Here is a 27,759-nt window from a genome sequence, read left to right as displayed (position 1 = left end):
ACAAGTGGATGGCTTTAACAAAGAGAAGTTTATTCTCTCACAGTCCAGTAGGCTACAAGTCCAAATTCAGGGCATCAGCTCCAGGGGAAGGCTTTCTCCATCGGCTCTGGAGGAAAGTCGGTGCCATCAATCTTACCTTGGTCTGGGAGCTTCTCTGCACAGGAACCTCAGGTCCAAAGGATATGCTGTGCTCCCGGCACAGCTTTGAGGTTCCCGTGTGTCTCTGCTCATTTTTCTCTTTTATATCTCAAAAGAGATTGGCTGAAGACACTATCCAATCTTGTATACCTCATCAGTATAACTGCCGCTAATCCATCTGATCAGATCATAGTGATTGAATTTACAACACATAAGGAAATCACATCAGATTACAAAATGGTACACAATTATACAATAGTGGGAATCATGACCCAGCCAAGTTGACAGATATTTTTTGGGGACACAATTCAATCCATGACACTCCACCCTTTGGCCCCCCCAAATTCATGTCCTTGGAACATGCAAAATATATTCATCTCATCATATCACAGCATAAGTTTCAACTCCAAGTCCAAAATCCAAAAATTCCTCTTCATCTGTGAAATCTAGAATACAAGTTATCTGCTTCCAAAGGTACAATGGCAGAACAGGCACAAGCTAGACATTTCCATTACAAATGGGAGAAACTAGAGGAGAAGAAGGGATAACAGACACCAAGCAAGTCCGCAGAACACATTACATTAGCCCTCAAGGCTTTGAAAATAATCCTCTGTTCTCTGAGACAGTTTACACAATGGCCCTGCCTTCCAGACTCTAGGTATTGGCTATACTCTCCAGATTCTGAGTGGAGGCCCCCCATCTCTGCCTTCCAGGTTCACTGGGATGGCAAATCTGCTCCCTCAGCTTTAGATACACCACTCTCCTAGTCCATCAGAGTGACAACTCCATCCTTAGAGACACCAGAGGCCATGGCCCCACCCTTTGAAACCTCTGAGGTCCTGGCCATACCTTTTGAGACTGAGGCAGCTCTGCTTTTTGTGTTCCTTGTCTCTTCAGCTTCTGCCTCCTGTGGCCTCTTAGCCCTCAGACCTCACATCTGCATCTGCCCTGCTGGGGCAAGTGTTCCAAAGCTCTGTGGCTCCACCAGTAAGTGCCTGGAGGCACCCCACTCCACCAGGAAGCCTCCTGTGCACAGGCATTCAGCTCTCTTGCTCCATGGGTTGGCAAGAGTAGCTCCACTGATAAGTGCCTGGAGGCACCCTGCTCCACCAGGAAGCCTCTTATGCACATGCATTCAGCTTTCTCGCTCCGTGGGTCAGCTCCAGTGCCTTCTGGTGCTGGTCCCCTGGTTCTGCTACTGCCAGTTCACTGCCACTTCTCTGCCGTTTCCGGTTCTCTGCTGTTGCTGGTCCTCTGCCACTGCCATTCCTTTATCCGTTCACAGTTTCAAAACTACTTCTACATTTTGGGTATCTGTTAGAGCAGCACCCCACTCTCTTGGTATCAAATTCTGTCTTAGTCATCTAGTGCTGCTGTAACAGAAACACCACAAGTGGATGACTTTAACAAAGAGAAGTTTATTCTCTCACAGTCAATCCATGACAATGTGTCACTAAACTTCAGGCCTATATATTCACCCTCCTAGTAGGATGTCTCACAGGCTCCTCAAACTCATCAGAGCCAAAAATGAACTCATTATCTTCCCCACCCAAAGCTACTTTTCCTTCTCTGTTTTGTAACCATTTATTTATTCAACAAATATTCATCAAGCACTACCCTGTGCTAGGCATTGAGGATACGGCAGTGACCATGAGCTAGCTTCCATTCCAGGTCAGTGGACAGTCATACCATCCATTTAGCTGTCCAGGCTATTCACCCGGGAGGATTCCATCTCTCTCTCTCTTCCCCTCACCCTCCAACCTAGTACCCGTCACACCCACACCCTGAGCATTCCATCCCTGAATTGCATACTCTTTTCTCTCCATTCCCACTGCCCCTGCCATGGTTCAGGGTCTCATATCTTTCTGAATCTACCTAACTGGTTTTCCTGACTCCAGTTTGGCCTTCCTCTAATTTACCCTCTCTTCTGATGCCAGGATTTTTATAGACATATATCTATCTGATTACGTCTCTCCCCTACTTAAAATCCCATGGCTTTCAGAATAAAAGTTTTTACCTTAGCTCATAAGGCTTTTCATGATCTGATTTCTGACTTTTTGTTGACCTTTCACCTTCCCTTCCTGCCACACCCCATAGGCACCTTTGGGACTATCCATATGAAACTACTATGGTTATTTAAGCAGGTCACATGATTACACACTTCCGTGCTTTACCAATTTTTTTCTTTTCCTTGAAACACACGTAAGCCTCTACTTCCAACTATCTTCTCTCTTTATCTCCCAAATTCAGTTCAAGCATCACTTTCTCTGAGAACTTTCCTAAATCTCCAGTCTAATTTAGAAACTCTTCCCCTGTATGTATAGCACTTATCACATTATATTATAGCTTTTAAATTATGATTTATTTGCCTGTCTTTTACACTAGACCAGAAGCTCAGAAATCTGGCTTCATTTAACTTTTTATCCTTGTGCTCAATACATCTTTGCCCATGATATATGTTCAATTAAATTTTGTGAAATAAATGAGATCCCTGTGGAACATCTAACTGGTCAACGCAAAGTTGGGACTTTTACACATCATCTCATCTAATCCTGACCACAGCTGTTGGAAATAGATTTTATTTCCTTTATTTTGTAGATGAGGCTTTCAAGATTAATTGAGTGATATAGAGGTAGGATATTAATGTCGGTCTGCCCAGCAACTCTACCCTATGGCACTGCAATTCATTAAAACATATGTGTATATATAAAAAAAACCGTTGCTGTCGAGTTGATTACAACTCACAGCGATGCTACAGGACAGAGTAGAACTGCCCCATAGGGTTTCCAAGGAGCGGCTGGTGGATTCAAATTGCCAACCTTTTGGTTAAGGCCAAACCCTTAACCACTCTGCCACCAGGGCTCTCTAATACATGCATGCATGTGTGTATATATACATACATATGTACACACACATATGTACACACATTGTTGTCATTACGTGCCGTCGAGTCGATTCCGACTATCAAATAGTTATTATAGGCTTTCTGGATTATCTTATTTCATTTGGTCACAAATTTTGTTTGCTCTAACCTCAGGTCATCAAGTTACTCTTCAATTAAGAGACAAGATTGATAAATTCATAGCTAGCAATATACATTTCATAAAGCTTGTCTATGATCACCCACCAGCACACACACATACACACACACACAATCACTGTTTATTATCTTTTTGTCTTCAGTCTTTTTGATGATGTTTAAAGGCAAAGAAAAAAAGATGGCCCCAAAAATCCACCAGCGGTTTCGGCCATAAGAAGCAAGAGTGTTTTGTTTTGCAGATAACGGTGACTGTGACTGTGGTGAATGTGTGTGCAGGAGCGGCTGGACGGGCGAGTACTGTAACTGCACAGCCAGCACAGACTCGTGCGTTTCTGAGGACGGTGTGCTCTGCAGCGGGCGAGGGGACTGCGTCTGCGGCAAGTGCATGTGCACAAACCCTGGGGCCTCAGGGCCAACCTGTGAACGATGTCCTACCTGTGGGGACCCCTGTAACTCTAAACGGTAATGTCTCCCCTTTCTTCAGTCCCTTTTGTCAGCAGTTTTCACTTCAAAATTATAAAGGCATTTTAGAAACTCAGACCTCAGATTATTTTCGCTGGGGCTGGCTTTCCAAGCAGCCATTAAAACAAACAAACTCACAGGGCCCCTGTGATCCTCAGCCTGGAATGTCAGCCTGTCACTTGCCTCTTTCTCCATCCTGATTCTCCAGGCCCACAATGTCACATTTCTGGGAGAGTCCATCATGGGGAAGTTGAGCTGATGTCCCACACTGATAGCATCAGATTGACTCTGGGTTACAATACCAGCCACACGTAAGGAATGCCCTGGAGGTAGACTGACTACACCCACATGCAATCAGGACTTTTCAAGGGAAACAGACAAGCTTCTTTCTTATCTAGAAGTTTTTAGTCTGACCTTACTGATTCTTTCCTATCTATAGACCCATGGAAGCAAAGAGGCAGAAAGATGATCTTGGCTTTCAATTCCCTCCCTTTTTACCACCCATGCTCTTTGGCGCTTTACTTCAGTTGTCATTATACACAGCTATTATTGTGTATTGTGTTTTCTTTTATACCGTATGAACAACAACAAAAACACATGTTCCTGTTTTCTAATAAGGAAATTATGTCTCTGGCTGGCAGCTAGCTTCTTAATGGAATTGGGGGAAATTTGTAGGTCAAGTCAAGCAACTTTCCAAATTGGCTGTGTTACGATATTACATTGTTATGTAATGTATTTGTCATGTAGCAAATAGGCTTAAGCAGTTCATATTTTCATTAATTCTGAAACTCAAAATGGTGACATTTGCATTTCTGATATAAACAGAATGAGAAAATCATCATTCACTCAGTGGACACATAGCATTCAAGTGTCAAGATTTTTCTATCACTGTAACCTGGCAAACTAAGACATATGCCAAGAGAAGAGTGGGGACATGGTTAGAATTATTTGAACATAATTTAATATCAAATGTCCTTTCAAGATTTGTTTCTTCTGTTATTTTTTTATTTTATCTTCCATGTAAGCTTGATTTGATCTTAAATCTGACTTATGAAATACAAAATTAACAATCAAGGGAGTTTGAATTTGAGGAATCAAATAGAATGATCTTCTTGGTGTTTGTTAGTTTTGAGATAAGTCCATTCTTACATTTATTCACTCTTGCATTCATTTATCCAATGGGTATTCACGGGGCCCTGGTGGTATAGTGGTTAAACACTCAGCTGCTAACCGAAAGGTTGGTAGTCCATGAAGATTGATCCATTGACTTTGAGTTGATTGTGACCCAGGTTTACAAGGAGTGGCTGGTGGATTCAAACTGCTGACCTTCTGGTTAGCAGCTGTGCTCTTAACCACTGTGCCACCAGGGCTTGTCGTAAAGATTATGGCCTCGGAAACCCTATGTCACAGTTCTACTCTGTCCTATAGGGTCACTATGAGTCAAAATCAACTCAACAGCAACGGGTTTGGTGTGGTTTTGTATTGAGCACCTTCTATATGCCAGGAATAGCGTTAGGCCATGGGCTTGCAGTGATGGCTGAAACAGATATAGTTCCTAACTTTACCAGGTACTAAGAGTCTAGTGTGAAAGACAGACATTTACCAAGATAATTACAATGATATCTGGGTTGACAGTTACAATAGGGGATATAAAGGGTGCTATAGTGCCCTAGAAGCCCTGGTGGCACAGTGGTTAAGTGCTACAGCTGTTAACCAAAAGGTCAGTAGTTGGAAACCACCAGCCGCACCTTGGAAACCCTATGTGGCAGTTCTACTCTATCTATATAGGGTCACTATGGGTCAAAACCGGCTGGACGGCAGTGGGCCCTAGAGGAGCCTTGGTGGTGCAGTGGATAAGCACTCAGCTGCTAACCAAAAAGTCGGCAGTTCGAACCTACTCTGCCGGAGACAAGATGTGGCAGTCAGCTTCTGTAAAGACTACAGTCTTGGAAACCCTATGGGGCAGTTCTACTCTGTCACTATGAGTCAGAATCCACTCAAAGGCAATTGGCATTGGGCCCTGAAGGAGCCGTGGTGGTGCGGTGGTTAAAGTGCTGGGCTGTTAACTGAAAGGTTGGTGGTTTGAACCCACCAGCCACTCTGCGGAAGAAGGATGTGCCAGTCTGCTTCCATAAACATTACTCTATACGGCGGTTCTCCTCTGTCCTGTAGAATGGCCATAAGTCAGAATCTACTCCACAGCAATGGGTATCAGGTCTTGGGGAATCCCTGGGTGGCACCAAGTGTTAACCACTTGGCTACTAGCCAAAAGGCTGGAGTTTCTAACCCACCCAGAGGCTCCTCAGAAGACAGGCCTGGCAATCTACTTCCAAAAGGTCACGGCCTTGAAAACCCTATGGAGCAGTTCTACTCTGCGCATGTGGGGTTGCCATGAGTTGGAATCAACTCAAGGGCAACTAACAACAACATAACGCCCTGAGTGGCACAAGTGGTTAGCAATCGGCTACTAATCGAAAGGTTGGTGGTTTGAACCCATCCAGCAGCACCACAGAAGAAAGTCCTGGTGATCTGCTTCCATAAAGATTACAGCAAAGAAAACCCTATGAAGTACAGTTCTACCCTGTAACACATGGGGTCATCATGAGTTGGAATCGACTCGATGGCAACAGGCTTGTTTTTTGTTTTATGAAATTATATTGCAGAGAATGCCTATTGCCATTGAGTCGATTGCGACTCATAGCAAACCTATAGGATAGAGTAGAACTGCCCCGTGCAGTTTCCAAGGAGTGCCTGGTGAATTCAAACTGCTGATCTTTTGGTTAGCAGCCGTGGTGCTTAACCACTGCACCATCAGGATTTCCATGCAGAAAACAGCACTACCAAACTAGCTGGTGTAGCCATCAGTGATGATGCACAAAGGGGTAAAGGGTCTTAGTGTTTTACCGTCTCCACCAACCCCCGGCAAAGCCACTCCAAATAAATATATAATCTAGATGAATGCATATTCTAGTCCTCTATTCCCACCCCTAAATAGATGGCTGTTCCTAAGCCCTTCCTGTAGAAGAATTCTGAGGCTTCCACTGCAAAGGAATTAACTGATCTAAGGGTTGGAGAAGGCTTGCCTGAGGAAGTGCAGTTTCAGCTGAGACTTGATGAGGGGTGGGTGTGTTACAAGCACTTGAAAGAGTGTACATCCCATGGCCAGAGTGAGAGAGGCTGCAGGATGTGTCCTCCTTAAGAAAACTTCTGTTGTTCAGGGTTATTTGTAAAGTGACTTTTAGGAAAAGATTAATTTGGGGTCCAAATTTTACTTTTTGTTATTATTTTATTTTTTATTAAAAAGCCTGCATTATTAAAGATGAAGGCTGTGATCTTCAGCTTTTAAAAATACCACTATTATGGCTTGGATTCATCCAAAAGAATTATTCAAAGGTGAATTTTTAAAATAATCATTTTTGACATATGTTTCTAACCCTATTTTAGCAGTATAAACTCACTCTAGGAAAAAAGTTAAATGAAAACACAGCTAAATCAAAAACCAAAAACAGGTTTTACTTATCCAATCACAAGCAGTCATTACAGATAAATAGAAAGTAGTTATTACTAAGGCTGGTTTAGGGAACATACATATCAATTATGGAGTGAAATTAAAAATAAAGCCATTTCATCTAGGACATCACCCAACCATCTTGCTAAAGGTAACAAAAGGTAATGCTACCTATTAGACACTGCTATAGTGTGGCTCACAATGACAGCATTAAAGCAGTATCCCAACCTGCATATCCATTTTCCACCAACATGAACTGATAAACTCTGTTGAATAATGTTCACAGGAGCTGTATTGAATGCCACTTGTCTGCAGATGGCCAGTCCCAAGAAGAATGTGTTGACAAATGCAAACTAGCTGGTGTGACCATCAGTGAAGGAGAAGGTTTCTACTTGTCTTAAATTGCTTTCATTTATTTTACATAGTTCTTGAGAGGGAAAAAAAAAAAAAACAAAAAACTCTGGGAATTAAGGGCTTTTCAATAGCTTGACCTAGTTTGTAACAGGGCTTTAGCTTACTCACGGTAGTTATTAAGAGTGAATTTCATGAGGCTAACACTCGATGCTTTGGAGTACAATTTAAAGTCATGGTTATTCAATCTGACTTCAGCTCTGTTGCCAAGTTCACCTCTGCTTAACAAATGCAATTGTAGAGAACTCCAGAATACTGAATTTTTTGAGCTACAAAGGAAGAAAGTTGAAGAAATAGCTAAATGTTAAGCCTTAAACTTGAAATCATACTCTGTCATCTGATTGCCTTATGTCTTAGTCTTCTAGTACTGCTCTAACAGGAATACCACAGGTAGATAGCTTTAACAAAGAGAAATTTATTTTCTCACGGTCTAGTAGGCTAGAAGTCCAAATTCAGGGCGTCAGCTCCAGGGGAAGGCTTTCTCTCTCTGTTGGCCTTCTCATCAATGCTCCACCGGACTAGGAGCTTCTCCGTGCAGGGACCCTGGGTCCAAAGGACACACTCTGCTCTCAGTACTGCTTTCTTGAAGGTATGAGGTCCCCAACTCTCTGCTTGCTTCCCTTTCCTTTTACCTCTCGAGAGATAAAAAGTGGTGCAGGCCACACCCCAGGGAAACTCCTTTTACATTGGATCAGGGATGTGACCTGGCTAAGGGTGGTGTTACGATCCCACCCTAATCCTCTTTAATGTAAAATTACAATCACAAAATGGAGGACAACCACAGAATACTGGGAATCATGGTCTAGCCAAATTGATACACACATTTTCTGGGGGGACGTAATTCAATCCATGATACCTTATTTCAAGATACGACCAAAAAACATAGACAGATAGATATAAATCTCTCTCTCTATATATATATATCAGATACTGGGCAGTTTCTGCAGCTAGCAGTTCAGCAGCTAGCAGCCATTTTCCCTCCCATCCTTCCACACATTTTTTACTCCCAACCTTCCAAACACAGAGCATTTCATGATCATCCTCACCTCCTTGTTGTCCCACCCCCAAAATACAAGAAGGGCATGTTATCTTTAATTGCTAAGCAAACTCTGCTCCTGCTTTTATCTGTCATTTTAAACTTAATTACTTAAAATCTGATTCTTTCTAATGGTAAAATGTCATCTCAGATATTAAAATAGATTGTATTTTAGCTGGAAAGGCCATTTAAAAAATAACTTGTGAACTTTAAAACAAAGACGATGACTGGCTCTTCGTGAAGGGACCATCTGGGGGATGTTTTTCTCTAATCACAAACTCCCTGCATCATCATGCTGCTCCGGTAGAACTGCTGCTTGGCAGGCATTAGAGACGCAACCAAGATATCTCTCAGGCGAACTGAAATAATCAAGACAGTAATTTATGACGCTCTAGGATATGTATCTTAGATAGACAGAATTAGAACACAGAAATTAATCCATTTCCAAAATGGAATAAGTTAGTGACATTTATATTGTTTTGAAAATTATTTACATTGTTTCAGAATTGAGATTTCTGACTGTGCACAGTTGAATAATCCTATTGGAGGGGCATGGTTACTGCTCATAAAACCCCCCGTCTATGCTTTTCTGCTGCTCACAGTAAATATGCCAAATGGCAGTAAATTGGACAAGATGGTGTGTAACTTACACTAAGACTGAAGGTAAGATGTATTAAAAGCACTAAGTAAGGTGGCATTTGTGGTCTGTCCACATTAGTAACTAATACAAGTCTTGCCATACTCTCTGAGTTCAATGCATAGCAAACAGTTGGGGTGTTTACCAGGCATTTCTAAGAAATGAGTAAAAATGCAGAAAATGCCTGCAAATTATCAGAATTCAACTCACTAGAAACATGGGACATCTAATGGGCTGCGGGAAAAAAGGCCTAAATCCTTTTTTGGAACATGTAAATTATGATGCCATGAGAGAGGGAGCTTACTGTGTTTAAGTACACAATTTTCTGAGTACAATATCTTAAATACTTGAATTTCAAAGGAGAGACTAGGTCTCAAGTGGCATTTAAAATGTTTACATTATTCTTTTATGTAATTGACTAAATCATTTTCAAAATAGGAGGATACAACTATTTTTATCTCGAAATTGAAAATAATAACTAGATTACTAATACTATTTAAATTACTAATCTGGTTGAATTAGAGATAAAAATATATTTGTCAGCCTATGAATTAAAAGTCATTTTTCTAATGAGTCTTTTTATAAATTCTATTTTGAAGTTACTTGCCCAGTTATGTTATTGATCACATCACCTTGAAATTATCACAACATATTTGCTCTTTCAGAGGGTCTTTTAGCATCTCACCTTTCCACAAAGACATGGAGAGTAAAATAGTTCAATAATCATAACTTTATAATCTGTATAATTGTTCCTCAGTTGAGCTGTGGTGTCTTGTGTGGCACATCTGATGGCATGTGGTTTAACCTTATTCATTCTATTTTACTAAAAAAGACATGTTTTTAATTCAATTCATGGACTCAGAGCATAGTTACTCAAAATGTGTCCTGTGGAACACTAGTTCTTAAAGTGCTAAACGTGAAAGGAAAAAAAAACCCATTGTCATATGAATTTTGGAAATGGGAAAGTGAGGGTTTGTTTTTTCTTTACAGAACTTCTGAAAGTTGTTATGCACGTTAAATTAAATGTATACTGTGAATCTTCAAGAAAGGCAAGGGGAAGAATTAGAAGGGATTCCCAAATTTATCTGACCCCAGAATTATTGTTTTTTTTTCTTGAGAAACTGTTTTCTTTGAGAACTGCTGACTCGGCCCCAGAGCTGAGGTCTCAAATACATGATTATCTTGATGCAATGGCACAGAAGGTTTCTGTTTTCCACATCGTCTCCAGACCTTCCTAGACCCCAGCCACCTCACCCCTATTCTCACATTTCTTCCTTCTCTAAGTATGATTTCATGGAACGCCTGAGATCTTATTTTCAATGTATTATTCTAGAACAGCACTGCTGGCAGTCACAACCGTGGGTAAGAAAGAATGGTCCATTTTTTTACAAACAACGAAAGAAAAACTTAGTAGCTAATTATGCAAATCTGCAGCCCAAGCTGGACCCTTTCACTGCACATTCAATAATACCATTTCAATACCCAAACACTACAAAACAGGCTACATCTAGAGTTGTAACATTAATGAAAAGGAGTGGTGAAGTAATTAAAGCAAGATAGGAGTCATGACTCAAAGGTCATATTAGCAGTTCCATTAAAACTTAAATAATCTCGGCCAAGTAATTAAGCCTCCTTCTGCTTCAGTGCAGCTACTTAAGAGAAAATAAAAAAGCAGGATTAATATTACATCTGAAAGGAGTATTATAAGCAGTCCACGTATTTTCTACCTGAGAGTCAAATGTTCCATTAAGAACATTCGAGAGGAACAGAGTGGGTGTGCACCACCAGCTCTGTCATGGAGACAGAGGGAAGAAAAACACTCCAACAAGAAAAAGCATATTCCCAAGAAATTCGTGAATCGTAGTTAACTGGAACAGTGGGGCAGGAGGGGATGTCGTGAAGTCCATCTAAAAATGACCCAAAGTATGAGTTATATATGTAGTGTTATTGCTATCGAACATATGAAATAATACAAATTTCAAGTAATGCAAAAATCAGGTGTTTTCCAGAGGTTCCCAAACCTCTTAATCAGAATCACCTTATAAAAATACTTATTAAGCAACTATTAAAAGCATGAGTTCCTCTGCATACCACTGACCTCTCAAATCAGAATACCCAGGGGAGAATCCCCAGAATCTGTGTATTGACTCCCAGGTCAATTAGATGATCATAAACATTTGGGAATGACCAAATGAGAATGATTTCTAACTAGAATTCCAAACATTCCTGTGTAAATAGATACCTCTAATGGGGTCACCCAGAAGAAAGACCTGGCTATCTACTTCTGAAAGATCTTCTGAAAGGTTCCATTGAAAACCCTACGGAATGAAGCTCCACTCTTAAACACGTGGGGGTGGGAATCGACTCCACAGAAACTGATTTTTTTTTTTTTTTTTGGTTAATAGGCTCAAAAATAGTTGGATAATTTAAAACTTTCATCATAAATCTTATTTATACTGCTCAATGTTTTACTAGTCCCTTTTTTCATAGATAATACAAAACATCTCACAGACTGTCATAAGCTTTATATATTAAATGCAATTTAATCTTATATATTAAATGCAAATACAACTTAATATTTCTTTCTATGGCCATGGTATTTTTGTACCAAAAGTAGCCTGTTATTTAATTTTTCTTCATTAGAATCAGAGAAACACATGAAAACTCTGTTTTATTACAATCTTCTTTATTCTTAAGCTAATTAGAGAGGTTGTAGATGTAGCAAGTGTATGTCCAAGTTTATATGGGACAGTCCTAGTTTGAATATTCTGACCCCATTGCACCATAACATGCTCATGTTGGACCATATGTCTTAAAATTTCAGGTTAAGAACAAATGATCATTCTAGTTACAGATTTCTGAAAAACAGTATGTAACAGTATCGTTACATTAAAAAGTCTTCAACTTAGAAATTAGGAGAACTGTTAAGATTTTTTAAATTAGGAAAATGCTACGTGATTTTGGCATAGGAGCTGAACCACTAGAATTTCTGATAAATAGTCCTAATAGTTCAGATTGACAATGTTACTTTATTTCTACTTTCTGTCGTGACATTCAGTTTTTGCCTCTTGAATAAACTCAACAAGAAAATGTTTCTGTTTGGAAAAGATTTGAGGAAAATTGGATGATGTTTTTGCAAATTTATGAAAAGGACTATAATGAATGGTGGGCAAACTCTCCTCCTGAGTTCATAGTAATCTGAGCTTTATTTTTATTCTGTGGTCACTGAGCCACATAACAGTTTAATATCAGTTTCCTGATAATAATTTATATTTACCTTTGTGACAATACATGACCAGCAATCTTGACTATGCCATTGTAGAAAAGACCCCTTTAAGAGTATTAGTGTCAGCTTGGACTTTGTAGTCTCTTTCTGAAATGTAATCTAGGCGTCCTCCCAGATGTTCTCAGAGTAGAACGTATAGCCCCCACTCCCCTACCATAATCAGGACTATTGTATTCCCGAGGCAGCTGCTGGGACCTGCCTTAAAGTACTTTCACTCTTGAAATCCTGCCCCCATCAGTTTGATAGGTGCATTTGATGGTCAGTCCTGATTGACCACACCTGGAACTGTTCTTCTGGAACATGAGTAAAAACTAAAACCTCACTTTGTGGGAAACATCCTATGCCTTTTCTAATCCTATTCTGCAATGTTGAAAATCCCCATATGCATATTAACACGCAATACAACTTTGCTTTAAAAAATAATCTCTGTTGGAATCTCATTTAACCTAGTGAATGACTCCTTTATCTGCAGATTTCTCAAAGGATAGTGCTGTTTCCTGCTCTCTGCAAGGAGAAAATGAATGTCTCATTACATTCCTAATAACTACAGATAACGAGGGGAAAACCATCATTCACAGCATCAACGAGAAAGGTGGGTGGTTTATTTTCCACTGTCAATGGAAAGTGATACTACACAGGAGAGGAGAAAACAATCGGAAAGGCACTTTGTGTAGCTTGCCAAGGAAAACATTTCCAGATTTTTGATGGAGTACCTCTACTTTCTCAAGCACTGAAAAGGAAAAAAAAACCATTGCTGTCAGGTCAATTCCAACTCATAGCAACCCTACAGGACAGGGTAGAACTGCTCCATAGGGTTTCCAAGGAACAGCTGGTGGATCTGAACTGCCAACCTTTTGGTTTGCAGCTGAACTCTTAACCAGTACACCACCAGGGCTCCACCTGTTAAAAGGTTTGATATTTTCCAGTGTCTCTAAATAAGATCAGATAACAAGATGCGTTGTGTTTGCACCAATCATCATCTCCCATCAATTCATCTTGGCTGATGAATTGTAGAAAGGTGACCTGATTAAATGAAATGCAAGTAAAGGGACTATCTTTAGGAAAGGCTGTCAAGGAGAAGCACAGCAGTTAAAGAGAATAAGTTTTGAATCAGGCAGACCTAGTTCAAATCCTACTTCACCATTTAATAGCTATTTGACATTTTGGAAGACACTTGCCTCCTGGAGTCTCTATTTCTTCGTCTGTTAAACAGGGAAAACAATACTTTCTACTAGGAGTTGACTGAAGGATTAAGTGGAATAATGCATGTAAAACGTGGCAGTGTATAACCTACAGTGATAGGTTATTACGTGGTGATGCTGAATCAGAAAAGACATTGATCAGCAAGTGAGGAAGGATGTGATCTATAAAGGATGTCAAAGAGCCGATTGCCTCTGCAAATTTTCATCCATGCCACCTCATGGAGTCTGCTTGGGACTCAGGAAGTCCTCAAATAAAAATCAATCTCTTATTCAGGGAAGAGGAGAGATAAGTTTATATTGGGCGGGGAAGAAAATAGTGGCGAAGACGCTTTTATTTAGAAGTTCTCAAATTTTAGTTGCCATCACACTCACCTGGGGAGCTTGTTTTTTTAAAAAAAAAATGCCTACATTCTAAGTCCGTAGACCCGATGTGTGGTCTAGACTCTGCATTTTAAAGAACTACCCCAAGTGACTCTGATACAGATGGTCTCAAGACCCCTGTTTGAGCATCTCTGCCCTAACAGCTTTGGCTGCTTTCTCAGATACAGTTGCCTCACCTTTTCTGCCCCTTAAATGATGTGTCCTTTAAACCTTTTCTGGAAACCCTGGTGGCGTAATGGTTAAGTGCTATGGCTGTTAGCCATAAAGGTTGGCAGTTTGAATCTACCAGGCACTCCTCGGAAACTCTGTGGGGCAGTTCTACTCTGTACTATAGGGTCGCTGTGAGTCAGAATCGACTCGATGGCACCAGGTTTTGTTTTTGTTTTTTTTTTTTTTGGTTTAAACTTTTCCCGGAAAAATGACAGCTGCATTAAATCAGACCTCAGCCGATCTTGTCAGTAAACTTCTACTTCCCCCAAAAGCTTAGAGCCTAAATTCTGTCCTAGACAATAGCAGTAAGGCAGGTGTCTTAGACAGGTGTGTTTTGGTGTGTGTGCTTGAGTATCAATGTGCTGACAAAATATTGGGTCCTGAATTTGAAACCAAGGGTATCAAATTGATAACTCTTATGAGTGTAAAATACAAGGAATGTGAAAACCAAAGCAATACTAAGGTAACCAAAAAGACATTATAAACCAACGAAGAAAACTTGTTGTTATTAGGTGCCTTCAAGTCGATTCGGACTCATAGCAACCCCGTGCAGAACAAAACAAAACACTGTCCAGTCCTGCACGGTCCTCACAATCATTGCTGTGTTTGAGCCCATTGTTGCAGACACTGTGTCGATCCATCTCGTTGACGGTCTTCTTCTTTTTCACCGACCTTCTACTTTACCAAGCATGATGTCCTTCTCCAGGGACTGGTCCCTCCTGTTAACATGTCCAAAGTACATGAGACGAAGTCTTGCTATCCTCGCTTCTGTGGAACATTCTGGCTGTACTTCTTCCAAGACAGATTTGTTCCTTCTTCTGGCAGTCCTGGGTATATTCAATATTCTTTGCCAACACCATAATTTAAATGCACCAATTCTTCTTTGGTCTACCTTATTCATTGTCCAGCTTTCACATGTGTATGAGGCGATTGAAAATACCATGGCTTGAATCAGGCGCACCTTAGTCCTCAAAGTGACCTCTTTGCTTTTTAAATATCACATTGCAGAGCCGAGGGCCAGGGAGAGGTAGAGGTCAGCACAATACAAAAAACTCAAGGATGACTGTGAATGTGGCCTTGAAGCTTAGGTGGGCAGAGTGCACCTGGAGACTTGCTCTTGAAAATTCTCATGTAAATGGACTTCTTTGAAATGCATAGAAAAATGCATTACTAAGGAAACATAAGGTGACTCTGCTGTACAAGGAACAATCTCTTATAATACAAAAAAGACCTCCTCGTTATCTGCTTTATAAAGTCAAATTCTTCAACTCTACCCCCTGTTTGTGACTGATAGTGGCTTTAGCAAGTTACCTTGAAATCAAAGCTGTTCCTTATAATATTGATTTTATTGGAAAAACTTGTTTCAAACAACAAAAACAAACTTGCTGGTTTGATATTTTTCCACGATGAAGCATGCCTGCCTTTGGTAAATGCCGCTTCATTACTGAGCTGTTGTTTTTGTTCTTCCACACAGTATTAGTGGCACATCAACATGCAGTCTTTCAGAGCACACTCAGATGCCCTGACATCTTTTTTATTATCCTTATGCTTTTGTCTTGGAGCCCTGGTGGCACAGTGGTTAAGAGCTTGGCTACTAACAAAAAGGTCGGGGTAGTTCGAGTCCACCAGCCACTGCTTGAAAACTATGGTGCAGTTCTGTTCTATTCTAATAGGGTCTCTATTAATCAGAATTAACTCATCGGCAACAGGTTATTTTTATTTTTATTTTTATTTTTTATGCTTTGTCTTAGGAAATCACCTCCCTGAGGTTTAATAGGAGTCACCTGATAGATACAAGGATGCTTCTTTTCCAACAAAAGTTAACATTCCTGAGTAAGCCTGGACTTGTCCCCCAGGAGTCTATAGCCTTCCCCTCTCACAGCTTTAAGACCAGAGAATCCCAAGGTGACCAGTTGGAAACAAGGGTTGAAAAGAGGCAAAATGAGAAATGGGGAGAGCGAGGGGGCGGTTAATGATCCCCAGGGTCCTCCAGGAAAACTAAAAGGGAACCATGCAGAGTCACCACCAGGGCACTTGTGGACTTAGAGCTTCGCTCATCTCTCTTATATCTAGAGGGACTTTCAGAGAATTAGAGCTGCAATGAGAATCAAGGAATGATAGCTGGGGAACCTTCCTGGCCAGGAGGCCACAAGCAGTGTGTGGATGTCACACCATGGGCTCCAACTTGGAGGTTGCAGGTACTTGAGGTCTTGAGGGTAGAAAAGGGGAAAGGGTATATTTACTGTAGTAATAGTAATATAAGAATAGCAGTTCTCATTTGTTGAGTCCTTACTAATAGCATATGCCATGTATTGTTCTATATGTTTTACATATATTAATTTGTTTAATACCTTCAACAACCATATAAAGCAGATACTGCTATTATTTCTGTTTCACAGGTAGATTAACTGAGGCATGTTGTTGTTGTGTGCCATTGAGTTGATTTCAACTCATAGCGACCCTGTAGGACAGAGCAGAACTGCCCCATAGGGTTTCCTAGGCTGTAATCTGTATGGGAGCAGACTGCCAGGTCTTCTGGCCCACAGAGCTGCTGGTGGGTTTGAATCACCAACCTTTGGGTTAGCAGCTGAGTGCTGAGCCATTGAGCCACCAGGGCTCCTTAACTGAGGCATAGAGAGGTTAAATAATTTTCTAGGTCTTGTAGCAATTAAGTGCCAGAGTTGGTCGGAAGCTCAGGCAGTCTGGCTTGTAGCCCATTTTCTTAACCACTGTGCTATACTGCCTCCCACTGGCTGTACAATCATAATAAATATCTGAATCTCAACAGTATGTTAGATCAGCACTGTTCAATAGAAGTATTAAGCAAACCACATATGTAATTTTAAATTTTCTAGTAATCATGTTAAAAAATAAAACCAATTTTAATAATACATTTTATTCTACCCATTATGTCCAAAATATTGTCATTTCAGCTTGTAATAAATATAAATGATTATCAATGAGCTATTTTACAAGTTTTTTCATATTAAGTCTTCAAAATTGATGAGTATTTTACAAACCTAATTCGAAAAGTCACATTTCAAGTGCTTAATAGCCACCTGGGGTTAGTGCTGCCAGATTGGACAATGCAGTGTCTGATACTCTTCTTTCTTTCAGTTGCCATCAAATCAATTCTAATTCATGGCAACCCCATGTATATTAGGGAAGAACTGTGCTTCATAGGGTTTTCAATGACTGATTTTCTTTCAGAAATAGACCGCCATGCCTTTCTTCTGAGGCTCCTTTGGGCGGGCTCCAACCTCCAACCTTTTGGTTAGCAGCCGAGCACATTAACCATTTGCACCACCCAGGGACTCTGATACCCAGGACCTAAAATTAGGTGTAGCACTGACCCGGACTCAGTAAGCAACACTGCACGCAGTGATGAAAACAGTCCTTTTCTCCCACCTAGAAATACATCTTCAGTCTGAGCATCTAAAGAAATACCAAGCAGAGTATGAAAAGTGAAAATTTCTATTCTCTAATACATGCTCTGGTATTTCTGAGCTAAAATCTTTTCTTGAAAAATATATGATTCCCAATGACTTTAAGCTCTGAAAATAATTATCTCTGCCAGACCATCACTTGTTCTGCTTTTATTCCCTACTGGAGAGCCCCCTTGATTCACATTCTGACTACAAGGTCTTGGCAAGCTTCATCTTGCTTTGAGCAGGAACGTGCTCTGCCCCACCCTAGACATCTCTCAGTCAAAGATGGGGCCAGTACATATTCCCATCGACACGAGCTTGCTGCTTTCTTCGCAGGAGTGCTGCTAACCTATTAGAGGCAGCCATGGTTCATTTGCTATGCCAGACTACAGTCTTTAGATCTTCATACCTACAGTAGCTATTTCATTAGCTTCTTTACTTATTTCTGCATAATCTCCTTACATGGCTCTTTGGCCAAAGAATAAAAGTGTGTGAGGCGAGGCATAATGCTGTTAGGGGGTCATTAGTCCTGCTCACATTCAGATTGGCCTTTGATCCTTGCCTTGAAAGCAGCATTATTCCTATGTGTATAACTCTCCTTATTAAATATCTAAAAGCAGTAAGAATTAGGATAAACTAAGCATGATTCATTTTCTCCCCAGATACCATGGATTTTGCCTCGTTTCTTGCAGAGAGATGCAGATATTTAGTGATGATTTTTACGTGGATTTTTTGTGTGTGTAAGAGGAGAGCTTAATTATAATCTTTCGTTAAGAAATGTATCATCTCCTAGGCATATTGCAAGGTTATTAGTCATTCTGCTGTCAATGAGGGAAGGCTCTGTATAATTGCAAAATTATATTAATACCATCAATAGAGTCAAAATAACATTTTATAGAATGTTGAAAGGACCATAGAGAACATCTAATTTCTCAAACTTTTCTGAAGATAAGAATCACCTGGGATACCTTTAAGACTAAAAAATCTGTGGCCCTATCCAACACCCATTGAATCAGAATGTCCAGGGAAGGGGTATAGGAAGCAGTGATTTGATAAGCATAAGCACCTCAGCTTCTTCTTATCATTGGAGAAGCTAAGGGAACACTGCAGTCCCATAACTTTGTTTTATAAATGAGGGTCTTAGGACTCAGAGAGATCAAGGGATTTGATGGAATTCAGTAACTGTAACTCAGATGGGAATTGAATGCTGAGTACTGTCCAGGAAATTTCCAGGACACTAGAGCTTGGCTGCTAACTGAAAAATTGGTGATTCAAACTCATCAACATGACTCTGCGGGAGAAAGACCTGGCAATCTGCTTCCATAAAGATTACAGCCAAGAAAACCCTGTGAGGCTGTCACATGGGGTTCCTATAAGTCAAAACGAACTCGAGGGCACCTAACAACAACAGAGCACTGCATTAGGGGTAAATAAATAATATTTAAAAGTCATGATTGTCTTCTGTCTATAAAAGTAAGTGAAACAAACAAATGTAATCTGTTCAGGGGTAACTTTTAATTAATTTTTAATATAATATCCTACATTGCTCATGATTCCAGAAAATCTGTGAAAAAACTAATTACAGACACACATTCCATTTCTACTTTGTCATGTATCTGAAAGAGACTATCTTTCATGGTTAAACTATAGTCTTTTTTATGGTTCTTTACTCATCCCATGTGCATTAATTGTTATTCTTGGATTCTAAATCATTTCTGAGTCAGCCATCAAGTATATATGCATTTATTTTGCACAACTAAACTCTTCCTTTATCTTTTGTTCTACTTTGAAGAAACGTAGGGATATTAGAGCCCTGGGTGGCTTAAATGGTTAAGCGCCCTACTACTAGCCAAAAGACTGGCAGTTCAAACCCACCCAGAGGCACATAAGACGCAGGCCTGGCCATCTGCTTTTGAAAGATCAAGCCTTGAAAACCCCATGGAGCAGTTCTACTCTGCATATATGGAGTCATCTTGAGTCAGAATCGACTGGACCACAACTAACAACAAGGATATCTTTCATAAGTCATTCATTTCAGCAAAACAAAAAGGTGTCAATATTGTCCTCTCTACCGAACAAAAGGTACGAATGAAAAATTTAAAGAGAAATATTTTCCCTATGTCAAAATACTAATTGTACCGCCTTCTAAACGTAATTTCCTTCATTTCCACAGATTGTCCAAAACCTCCAAACATCCCCATGATCATGTTGGGCGTTTCACTGGCTATTCTACTCATTGGGGTTGTCCTACTGTGCATTTGGAAGCTGCTGGTGTCATTTCATGATCGTAAAGAAGTCGCCAAATTTGAGGCAGAACGATCGAAGGCCAAATGGCAAACAGTATGTGAACACTTAGGGGCCCCTGTTGGTCTAGGGGGAATGGGCTTGTGGAAGAGATTGGGGGCTCAACTTTCTTCTGTTCTAAAAGGGAGTTAGAATGTTCAGTTCTTCCTCTACTTCACTCACCATGTCCTAACAGCTTTGACTTCTTTTCTGCTTTGGGGCAAAGGTACCTCTGTCTATTATTGGGGACCCAGATGACTCTCATAACATACATTTGTCTCTCAGTGCAGTGGGGCTTTACACCCCTCTGGAGAATCTCATGGAGTGTCTGGGTGACGCAAACAGTTAAACGCTCAATTACTAACCTACAGGTTGGCAGTTTGAACCCACCTAGAGGCATCTCAGAGGAAACACCTGGCAATCTGCTTCCAAAAGCATTAAAACCCCATGGAGTGCAGTTCTACCCTGCAACACATGAAGTCACCATGAGTCAAAATCGACTCAACAGTAACTGTTGGCGAGTCTCATGAAACACATGATTTAGCTCCATAGGGACATCAAGGGAACATATTTTATCAGGACTTCCTCACCACCAGGATGACCCCTCAGGCCCCATTTGATAAAGTACAGGTGCTGTATCTAAACATTTCTATAAACCAGTTATGTTACAGCTAATGGAATAACGTTCATGAGTTTTAGGACAGTTCATGCCAATTTCCTTGGAAATACTCCTTACTCATAATAGGTTACAAAGAAAACTTAAAAAGACATTTTATATATCATCCAGTTAGTTTTTCTGAATAACATAAGTTTTAAAACAGCCACATGTATTTGAAGGTTGGTATACCTTCATATATAAGTACTCCATAAATATAATTTAAGTGTCTCCTCTTCACAGTAGGCAAACATAGAACAGGACTCCAATTTTCTGTGTTTCTTTTCCACCGGAGAGATAATTACATTTCTAGAGACCCATAGAAGCAATTTCATGGTTTTAATTTCATCTCTCTATCTCTAATGGTGTGTCCAGCTATCTAATAGCAATTATCTTACATTGTTGATTCTAAAAACAGTGATGATATCATTGGAAAAATATGGACAGATACAGTGCTCCTTTGAGTTCACCTGCCCAGATAAATTGATGCTGAAACCCTTTTTTTTTCTCTAAGTCTATAGTGATATCTTTGATTCCTAAAGCAAATGGAATTTTCTCTTTTGGATAAATTTATCTTGATAAAGGATGTTTATATTTTATGTAGTTATTTCAAACTAATCATAATATATGGTGCAGGACAATGGACAGTGAAAAATTCTACCTACTTTATCTTCCCATTAAAAATGCCTTTAGATACAACAAGCAAATGCAGTGTATGGATCTTGCTTGAATAGTCCAACTGCAAAATTACATTTTTGAGACAATTGGGAAAATGTTAGCATGGACTAGGAATTACGATTAACTTAATTAGATATGATAATGACATCATGGTTTCATGCACTCATATTTTTTAGGAATGCATATAGGAGTGAAAGGAAATGAAGACTATGGTTGGCTTTAAAATACTTTGGCCAAAAGAAAGAAAGGGAAGGAGAGATAGTTGAAGCAAGTGTAGCAAAATCTTTGTAACTGTTGAATTTGGGTGATGAATCTATGGAGGTTCATTATACAGTTTTCCTCTTTTGTGTGTGTGTGTGTATTAATTTTTCCTAATTAAGCAAGATCTCTTAGGAAAGTAAATTGTGGCTTTGCAATGAGAATATAATTTATCCATCCCTAACAATGTAAAATGTAGCCTAAAGGGTTAGCTTGGTAACTTAGACAATCATGTTAATGAGGCCAAAGTTGTGAGATAGTCAACTTCACCTGACCCCATGGCCACAGATGTTATCTTTAACTCTCTCCAACTGTCAAAGGAATGCCTGGCAATAGTCAAAAGGGAAACCAGACAAAAGAATGTGGTTAATCCGGTGCGTGCGCGCGCGCACACACGCACAGACACACACACACACACACAAAATGGCAGCAATTAGTTTAACAACCACTAGGCCTCTGAAGTAGTCTTGGTATTCCCATTTTGAAGGTAAGGAAACTGAGGCTCAGAGAAGTGAAGAGATTTCCCAGACTCTTCCTGCATAGCAGGGTCGAAACTGTAATTGCAGCCTGCTTTTCCAGGCACAGCCTTTGATTGACCCTCCTAGAAACAATAAGCAGGTGTTCCGCAAACAAGCATTTGAGCAATTATATGATGTGTATCTACTAACCAGCACATTTTAATGTGCTCATACAAAGGCATAAGTACTGACAAATGATTAATATCTTTAAAATAACATTTTAATTAACGGTTAATTTCCCCAAAACATGAATTGTTCTCCCTTAGGATGTAGAACATGACTGAAATTCATATGCGGAATTTTTGCTGTTTCTTCATCTAAAATGGGACAAAAACATGCATTAAACAGATAAAAGCATAAATGAAAAATATTATTCTCTTGTTAAATTGAGTTTCTTTGAATAACAAATGTTTGATGTTCTTGACTAGATAATGACTGGGTAATAATTATTCACTTGGATGCAAAAGAGCTTTAATTCCAACAATTCAAATTTCACTAATGTATCTTCCTTGGGGGAAAAGAAAGTTGATCAGTGCATCCATTTTGGGATCTTCAATTAAATTCAGTTTTTATCTAAACCCTATTCATTCTTCAATAAGTGAATGTGACTGGTCTTCAAAACCCAGAAGACTTCAGGGATGGAAAGGAGTCTCCTGACCCATCGCCCCTCATTGGACAGCAGTGCTCAAGGCTAGAACGATCTTTGTCTTTGCCTTCTGAAACATTTCATCATAGAAATAAAAGGTTACCTTTTTATTACAGTTTTAAAAATAACCCCCCATCCATATTCTTTATGAAAACACATAGGGAAGATATTTAAATTCATCTTTGATTGGATTATTTTTTCTAGAACGACAAGTCATTAACCAGAGGCAAAAAAAAGTTCCGCCTGACATTTCTTGCAGCCATGGATTGATTTTGTACTGTGCTAAGCAAATCAGGTCTGCATTTGGCAGTTAGGCAATCATTAAGGGAGCTGTGGGTCATGGCAAAGACCTTTCTCATTACCACTTTTTCAAGCTCTAAAAATGTGCCCTTGGATTTGCAGAATCCACAGCCTAAAGTAGCACCCCAGATTCCTGGGTAATCAGCCTGGTCACCCGTATGTGATTGATCAGAAGGTTGGGGGAAAAACCAGTGTTTGGGTGCAGACCCACCCAAAATGGAGGCAAACCCTAGCTGGCGTCTCAGTTGGAAATTCTATTTAGGGAGGTTATGACCTGCATGGTGCTTCAGGAGGCAGTTCTGGACATTTCCATACTTCCACCAACAAAATCCAGTTTGAGCTCATTCTCTTGTGTATTCCTTTCATAAGAATAGGAAAGATTCTATTACCCCCCAGAAATATGCACTTGCTCTTCCTCTACCTTTAAACGTTTATCTTACCCTCCTGCAGGATCTGCTTCATCCATCACCACCACCACCCCCTTAGTGCCTAGGCCCTGTAACTAGCTTTGCAAGGGACTCACAAAATATTTTAGACCTTCAAAATATAAAATCAAAACTGTAAAATCAAAATTAAATATTTAATTAAATGCCTACAAAATAATACTGTTATTCAGTTAATTGCAACTCATGTCCCCTCCTTTATAGTGCATATAAATTATATCTAGTGTGGGATGTGGGTACATTTTAACGTGTTTGACATGATATGGAGTGAAGCCTACAAAAGTGCCCAGGCCTTAACACAGACCTAAGCTGGCCTTGCTCACAGCCTGTTTACTCTTTTCAGAGTGTCTTCTGTTCACTAAAGTTCTCTCGTCCTCCGGGACAGTGCTCCACCATTATTACCAATGTGTACCCCCTATATTGCTCATCTTTCCTCTTCAGGTGAGCCCCTTTTTCTTCTGTAACCAATGTAAGTTTCCAGTCTCTAAAACTAGATAGAATTCCATACATGATTTTTGTTTACAAAACATTTCCTGGCCTCTCCAACTAATTGCCCTTGGGTTAAGACCACATCAGTCTCTTCTTCGCCCTCCAAATTAAGCTCAACTGAGTTCTTCAACGGCTGGACTAAATAAGGACCAAAGTTTCCTCAGAATTATCCAGGCTGATTTCAGTAGCAGAAGCAATATGGTGACTTCCTTCATCCATTATCCAGCATCAGCCATTTACCCTCTTTACAGAGATACCATCTCTCCCCAAGGGAACATGAATAAAGGCAATTTGTCACTCAGTCAGAGGTCAGGTCAATGGTTCCGGCCAACACAGAAATGAGTGCAGGTGTGATTCTTATGGTAGCTGAAAGAATGTACCAGGAAAACAAACGCAATCATGTTTCTTTAAATGCAGGTATATAAATTGCTACCAACTCTACAATCCATGGTGATTGGAAGACCAAAGTATAAAATTTAGTAATTTAGATGGTCAGAGGTGGTTATCGGACTTGTACTCTTAAATGGGCTTAGAAACTTTAAGAGCACCAAAGCCCTGGGAGAAAATATCTTTATGACCCTCTCTGGGACATAAGGAGTCCCTGGGTGGGGCAACTGGTTAAAGTACTCATCTGGTAACTGTAAGGTTGGAGGTTTGAGTCCACCCAGAGGCATGTTGGAAGAAAGGCCTGGTCATCTACTTCCAAAACATCAGCCATTGAAAACCCTATGGAGCACAGTTCTACTTCTTACACACATGGAGTCTCCATGAGTCAGAAATGACTCAACAGCTGGGGGGAAAAAAAAGGACCTAAAAGTTAAAGAAATTCCAAATAGAAAGTCATAAATCAGAACTAATAAGGCAACCATTACTGAGCACTTACTGCTAAAGTATATTTCTTCATGTATGAAGTAGGCACTTTTGTAATCCCTCTTTTATAGAGGAGGACACCAAGGCTCAGAATTACTTTTAAAAAAAAAAAAACCCCTTTGCCGTTGAGTCAATTCCAACTCATGGTGACCATGTATTTTACAGATTAGAAATGCACCATGAGGTTTTTTTGGCTGTAATATTTATGGAAGCAGGTTGCCAGGCCTTTCTTCTGCATACCACTGGATGAGTTTGAACCACCAACATTTAGAAGTTGAGGGCCACCCAGGGACCTCAGAGTTGCTTAAGAAGGGCAGGTGGTATAGCTGGGGTTTGAACCCAGGTTGTCTGATGGCAAAGCTTGTGTGGTCAACTTCGGGATGTGGGAGGGAAGAGCTATACTTTACCCAGACACCTTGCACCTGTCTCAACTTTGGGATGTGGGAGGGAAGAGCTACACCTTACCCAGACACCTTGCACCTGCCGGAAACAACTAAACCAAAAGGAAGAAATTAGGTGATCCTGCTACATGTTTCTTCAAATGCCTAGAGAGGCTTGGTCCTTGTGGTCCATCTGGTGATAGTACCACTGCTGTCACCACCTGGAAACACATCTACAGCCCAAACAGCACAGCTGAGCTATCAAGGCCGTAGCACACAACCTCCCCACGGCACCCAGGGTAAAACCATCTTGCCTAACCTGCCTTGGGACCTGCACTCCTACCTGAACCCTGTGTCCTACAACACCAGTCTCTTGCAACTCTCTGCTTTGCACACTTTTATTCTCTAATGAGCAAATTAGTTTTTGTACTATCCAGAGCAAATGTTAGCTGTCCTAGGAATCTTTCCCTAATTCCCCTAAGCAGCTAGTTGCTCTCCCTTCTGAGTTTTGATCTTATTTTAAAAGTAAGATTATTTGCACCCTTGTTTGATTCCTCTCACCACACATTCCTTAAAGGCAGTATCATTCATCTTTGCAGGCCTCTACCAATTTCCGGTTCCTCATTTTCTATTTTTCACCTTCCACTTCACTTTTGGATCACCTATCAGTGTTCGTTCTATTCATTCAATAAACACTGACTGTCTACTGTGAACTAGCTACTGTTGGCAGCACTGGTAAAGCAGTATTGAACAAAACAACAAAGTCTTGTTTTATTATCTACAAATTTGTGGATTTCCAAAATGAGTGATATTTTTAGAATGCATATATGGATGGTTCTGCATATTACAAAATAAAATGAAGGTGTATAAATTTAAAAATGCTGAAAGTGTGAAATATCAAATTGATCAAAATTAGTCAAATGGCTTCCAGTATTGAGCTTGACTTTCCTTTCTAATTTGTAATAGACAATGAAATTATTTAGAAAATTAAAATAACATAATAAAAATGTACATACTTTCATGTGAACCTTTTTTTTTTTTTTTAGGGAACCAATCCACTGTACAGAGGCTCCACCAGTACCTTTAAAAATGTAACCTATAAACACAGGGAAAAGCAAAAGCTGGACCTTTCCACAGATGGGTAGGACTATTTTATGCACAGAAAAAGTCTGTTTCACTGAGATGAAATGTTAATGCACTATTTAATTTTTCTTGCTTTGTTCCTTCAAAATGAGGTTGGTTTAAGATAATAATAGGTCATTTGGAGATCAGTCATTGTCTGTATGAAAGTTAGAGACTATGTTGGCAGGTTCAAAATAATCAAGAACAGGAATATCCTTAGCAAAGGGGTGACTTTGGGAATCATTTGAGGAATATTAACTCTGTTATATTAATGCATCAAAAAAAATCACAATGATTCATGGGGGCCTGGTCTGCATTTGAAAAATGTTTGAAATGAGAGTCTCATTTATTTCAGGAATACAGCTACCCAAAGTCTTTGTCTCAGCAAAGTCACAAAGTCCATCGCTCACATTATATACCCACACTTGCCAAAAAATGCTAAACTTTTAGTAAATCTGCCTTTTCCTGAAGAGAGAGTTTTAAAAATCTATGAGAAATGAAATTGTGATTTTATTTCAGCTGAGAGAAGCAATTCTTGTAAAGTTATTCCAAATGTAAGAATGAAAAGTAAGTGTTCATCATTTTGGTGGATTTGTATGTATGTAAAAATTGGGTACACAAACAAGTTTTTATTTGTTTTCCAGATGAAGTAATTTATAAATTAGGAAGTTACCAGAATAAAACAAAAATAAGAAGCCTATCATTTAGTTTATTTTTAATTACCCGAGAAGTAAACCTCTACATTCTGTTTCCCTCTTGACCTTGAGTTTTTAAACTACTACTTCTCCTGTATTTCTCAATCCATTTTACTCAGTTTTACAATCATCTAAAATCTATAATCATCATATGAAGGCTTTGATTTTTAAAAAAATATTTTACTTTAAATGATTTGATATTTTATTAAAAGAGAGCTCCAATAATACAAAAGGAACATAGGTTAAAGGGAATAAAATTTTAAATAGTTTCAAATGAAATACATTAAGAGTATACACGTCCTTCATGAGTAATAGGCTTTTCTAGATACATTCTTTTCACATTGCATAACCCAACCTGCACATTTCAGCTGCACATGGCGGTTATGTCTCAGACATTTGCTTTAAAAGTAAAATTTTACTTGCAAAATATATATGGATAATTAGAGAGCCATAAATTGATTGAAGAGATGAACTTTGTAGAATTATATTATTTCTTATAGTTAATACTACTTTACACAGCACTTTCATCTCATTTGATCCTCATAGTTGTGATAGAGTTCAGGAAAATGTTAGCCCCATTTTACAGATAAGGAAACTAAGGCTCAGAGAGTGAGTAGAAGAACAGGGTCCAGAATCTAGATCTTCTAACTCCAAGCTAGTTCCTCTTTCCACTGCACAAGAGT

The 27,759-nt window shown here is 39.6% G+C and overlaps 1 protein-coding gene across 2 annotated transcripts in view; it reads left to right on the top strand.

Annotated features, from left to right (window-relative positions):
• ITGB6 (integrin subunit beta 6) overlaps window positions 1–26,504 on the top strand; it is an 84,673-nt gene extending 58,169 nt beyond the window's left edge. The window contains exons 10-14 of one of the 2 annotated variants that reach the window (XM_004375417.1): window positions 3,418–3,640; window positions 7,435–7,532; window positions 12,991–13,110; window positions 19,913–20,079; window positions 26,306–26,504. In XM_004375417.1, coding sequence (XP_004375474.1) covers window positions 3,418–3,640; window positions 7,435–7,532; window positions 12,991–13,110; window positions 19,913–20,079; window positions 26,306–26,404 — 707 coding nt within the window. In that variant the 3' untranslated portion in view covers window positions 26,405–26,504. The remainder of the gene's footprint in view (window positions 1–3,417; window positions 3,641–7,434; window positions 7,533–12,990; window positions 13,111–19,912; window positions 20,080–26,305) is intronic. The other variant, XM_004375416.1, reaches the window with a different exon arrangement.
• Window positions 26,505–27,759: the final 1,255 nt, after the last annotated feature.

The sequence above is a fragment of the Trichechus manatus genome, unplaced genomic scaffold (assembly GCF_000243295.1).
Source record: "Trichechus manatus latirostris isolate Lorelei unplaced genomic scaffold, TriManLat1.0 scaffold00036, whole genome shotgun sequence".
Classification (NCBI taxonomy): domain Eukaryota; kingdom Metazoa; phylum Chordata; class Mammalia; order Sirenia; family Trichechidae; genus Trichechus; species Trichechus manatus.
This window is presented reverse-complemented; position numbering and strand designations above follow the sequence as displayed.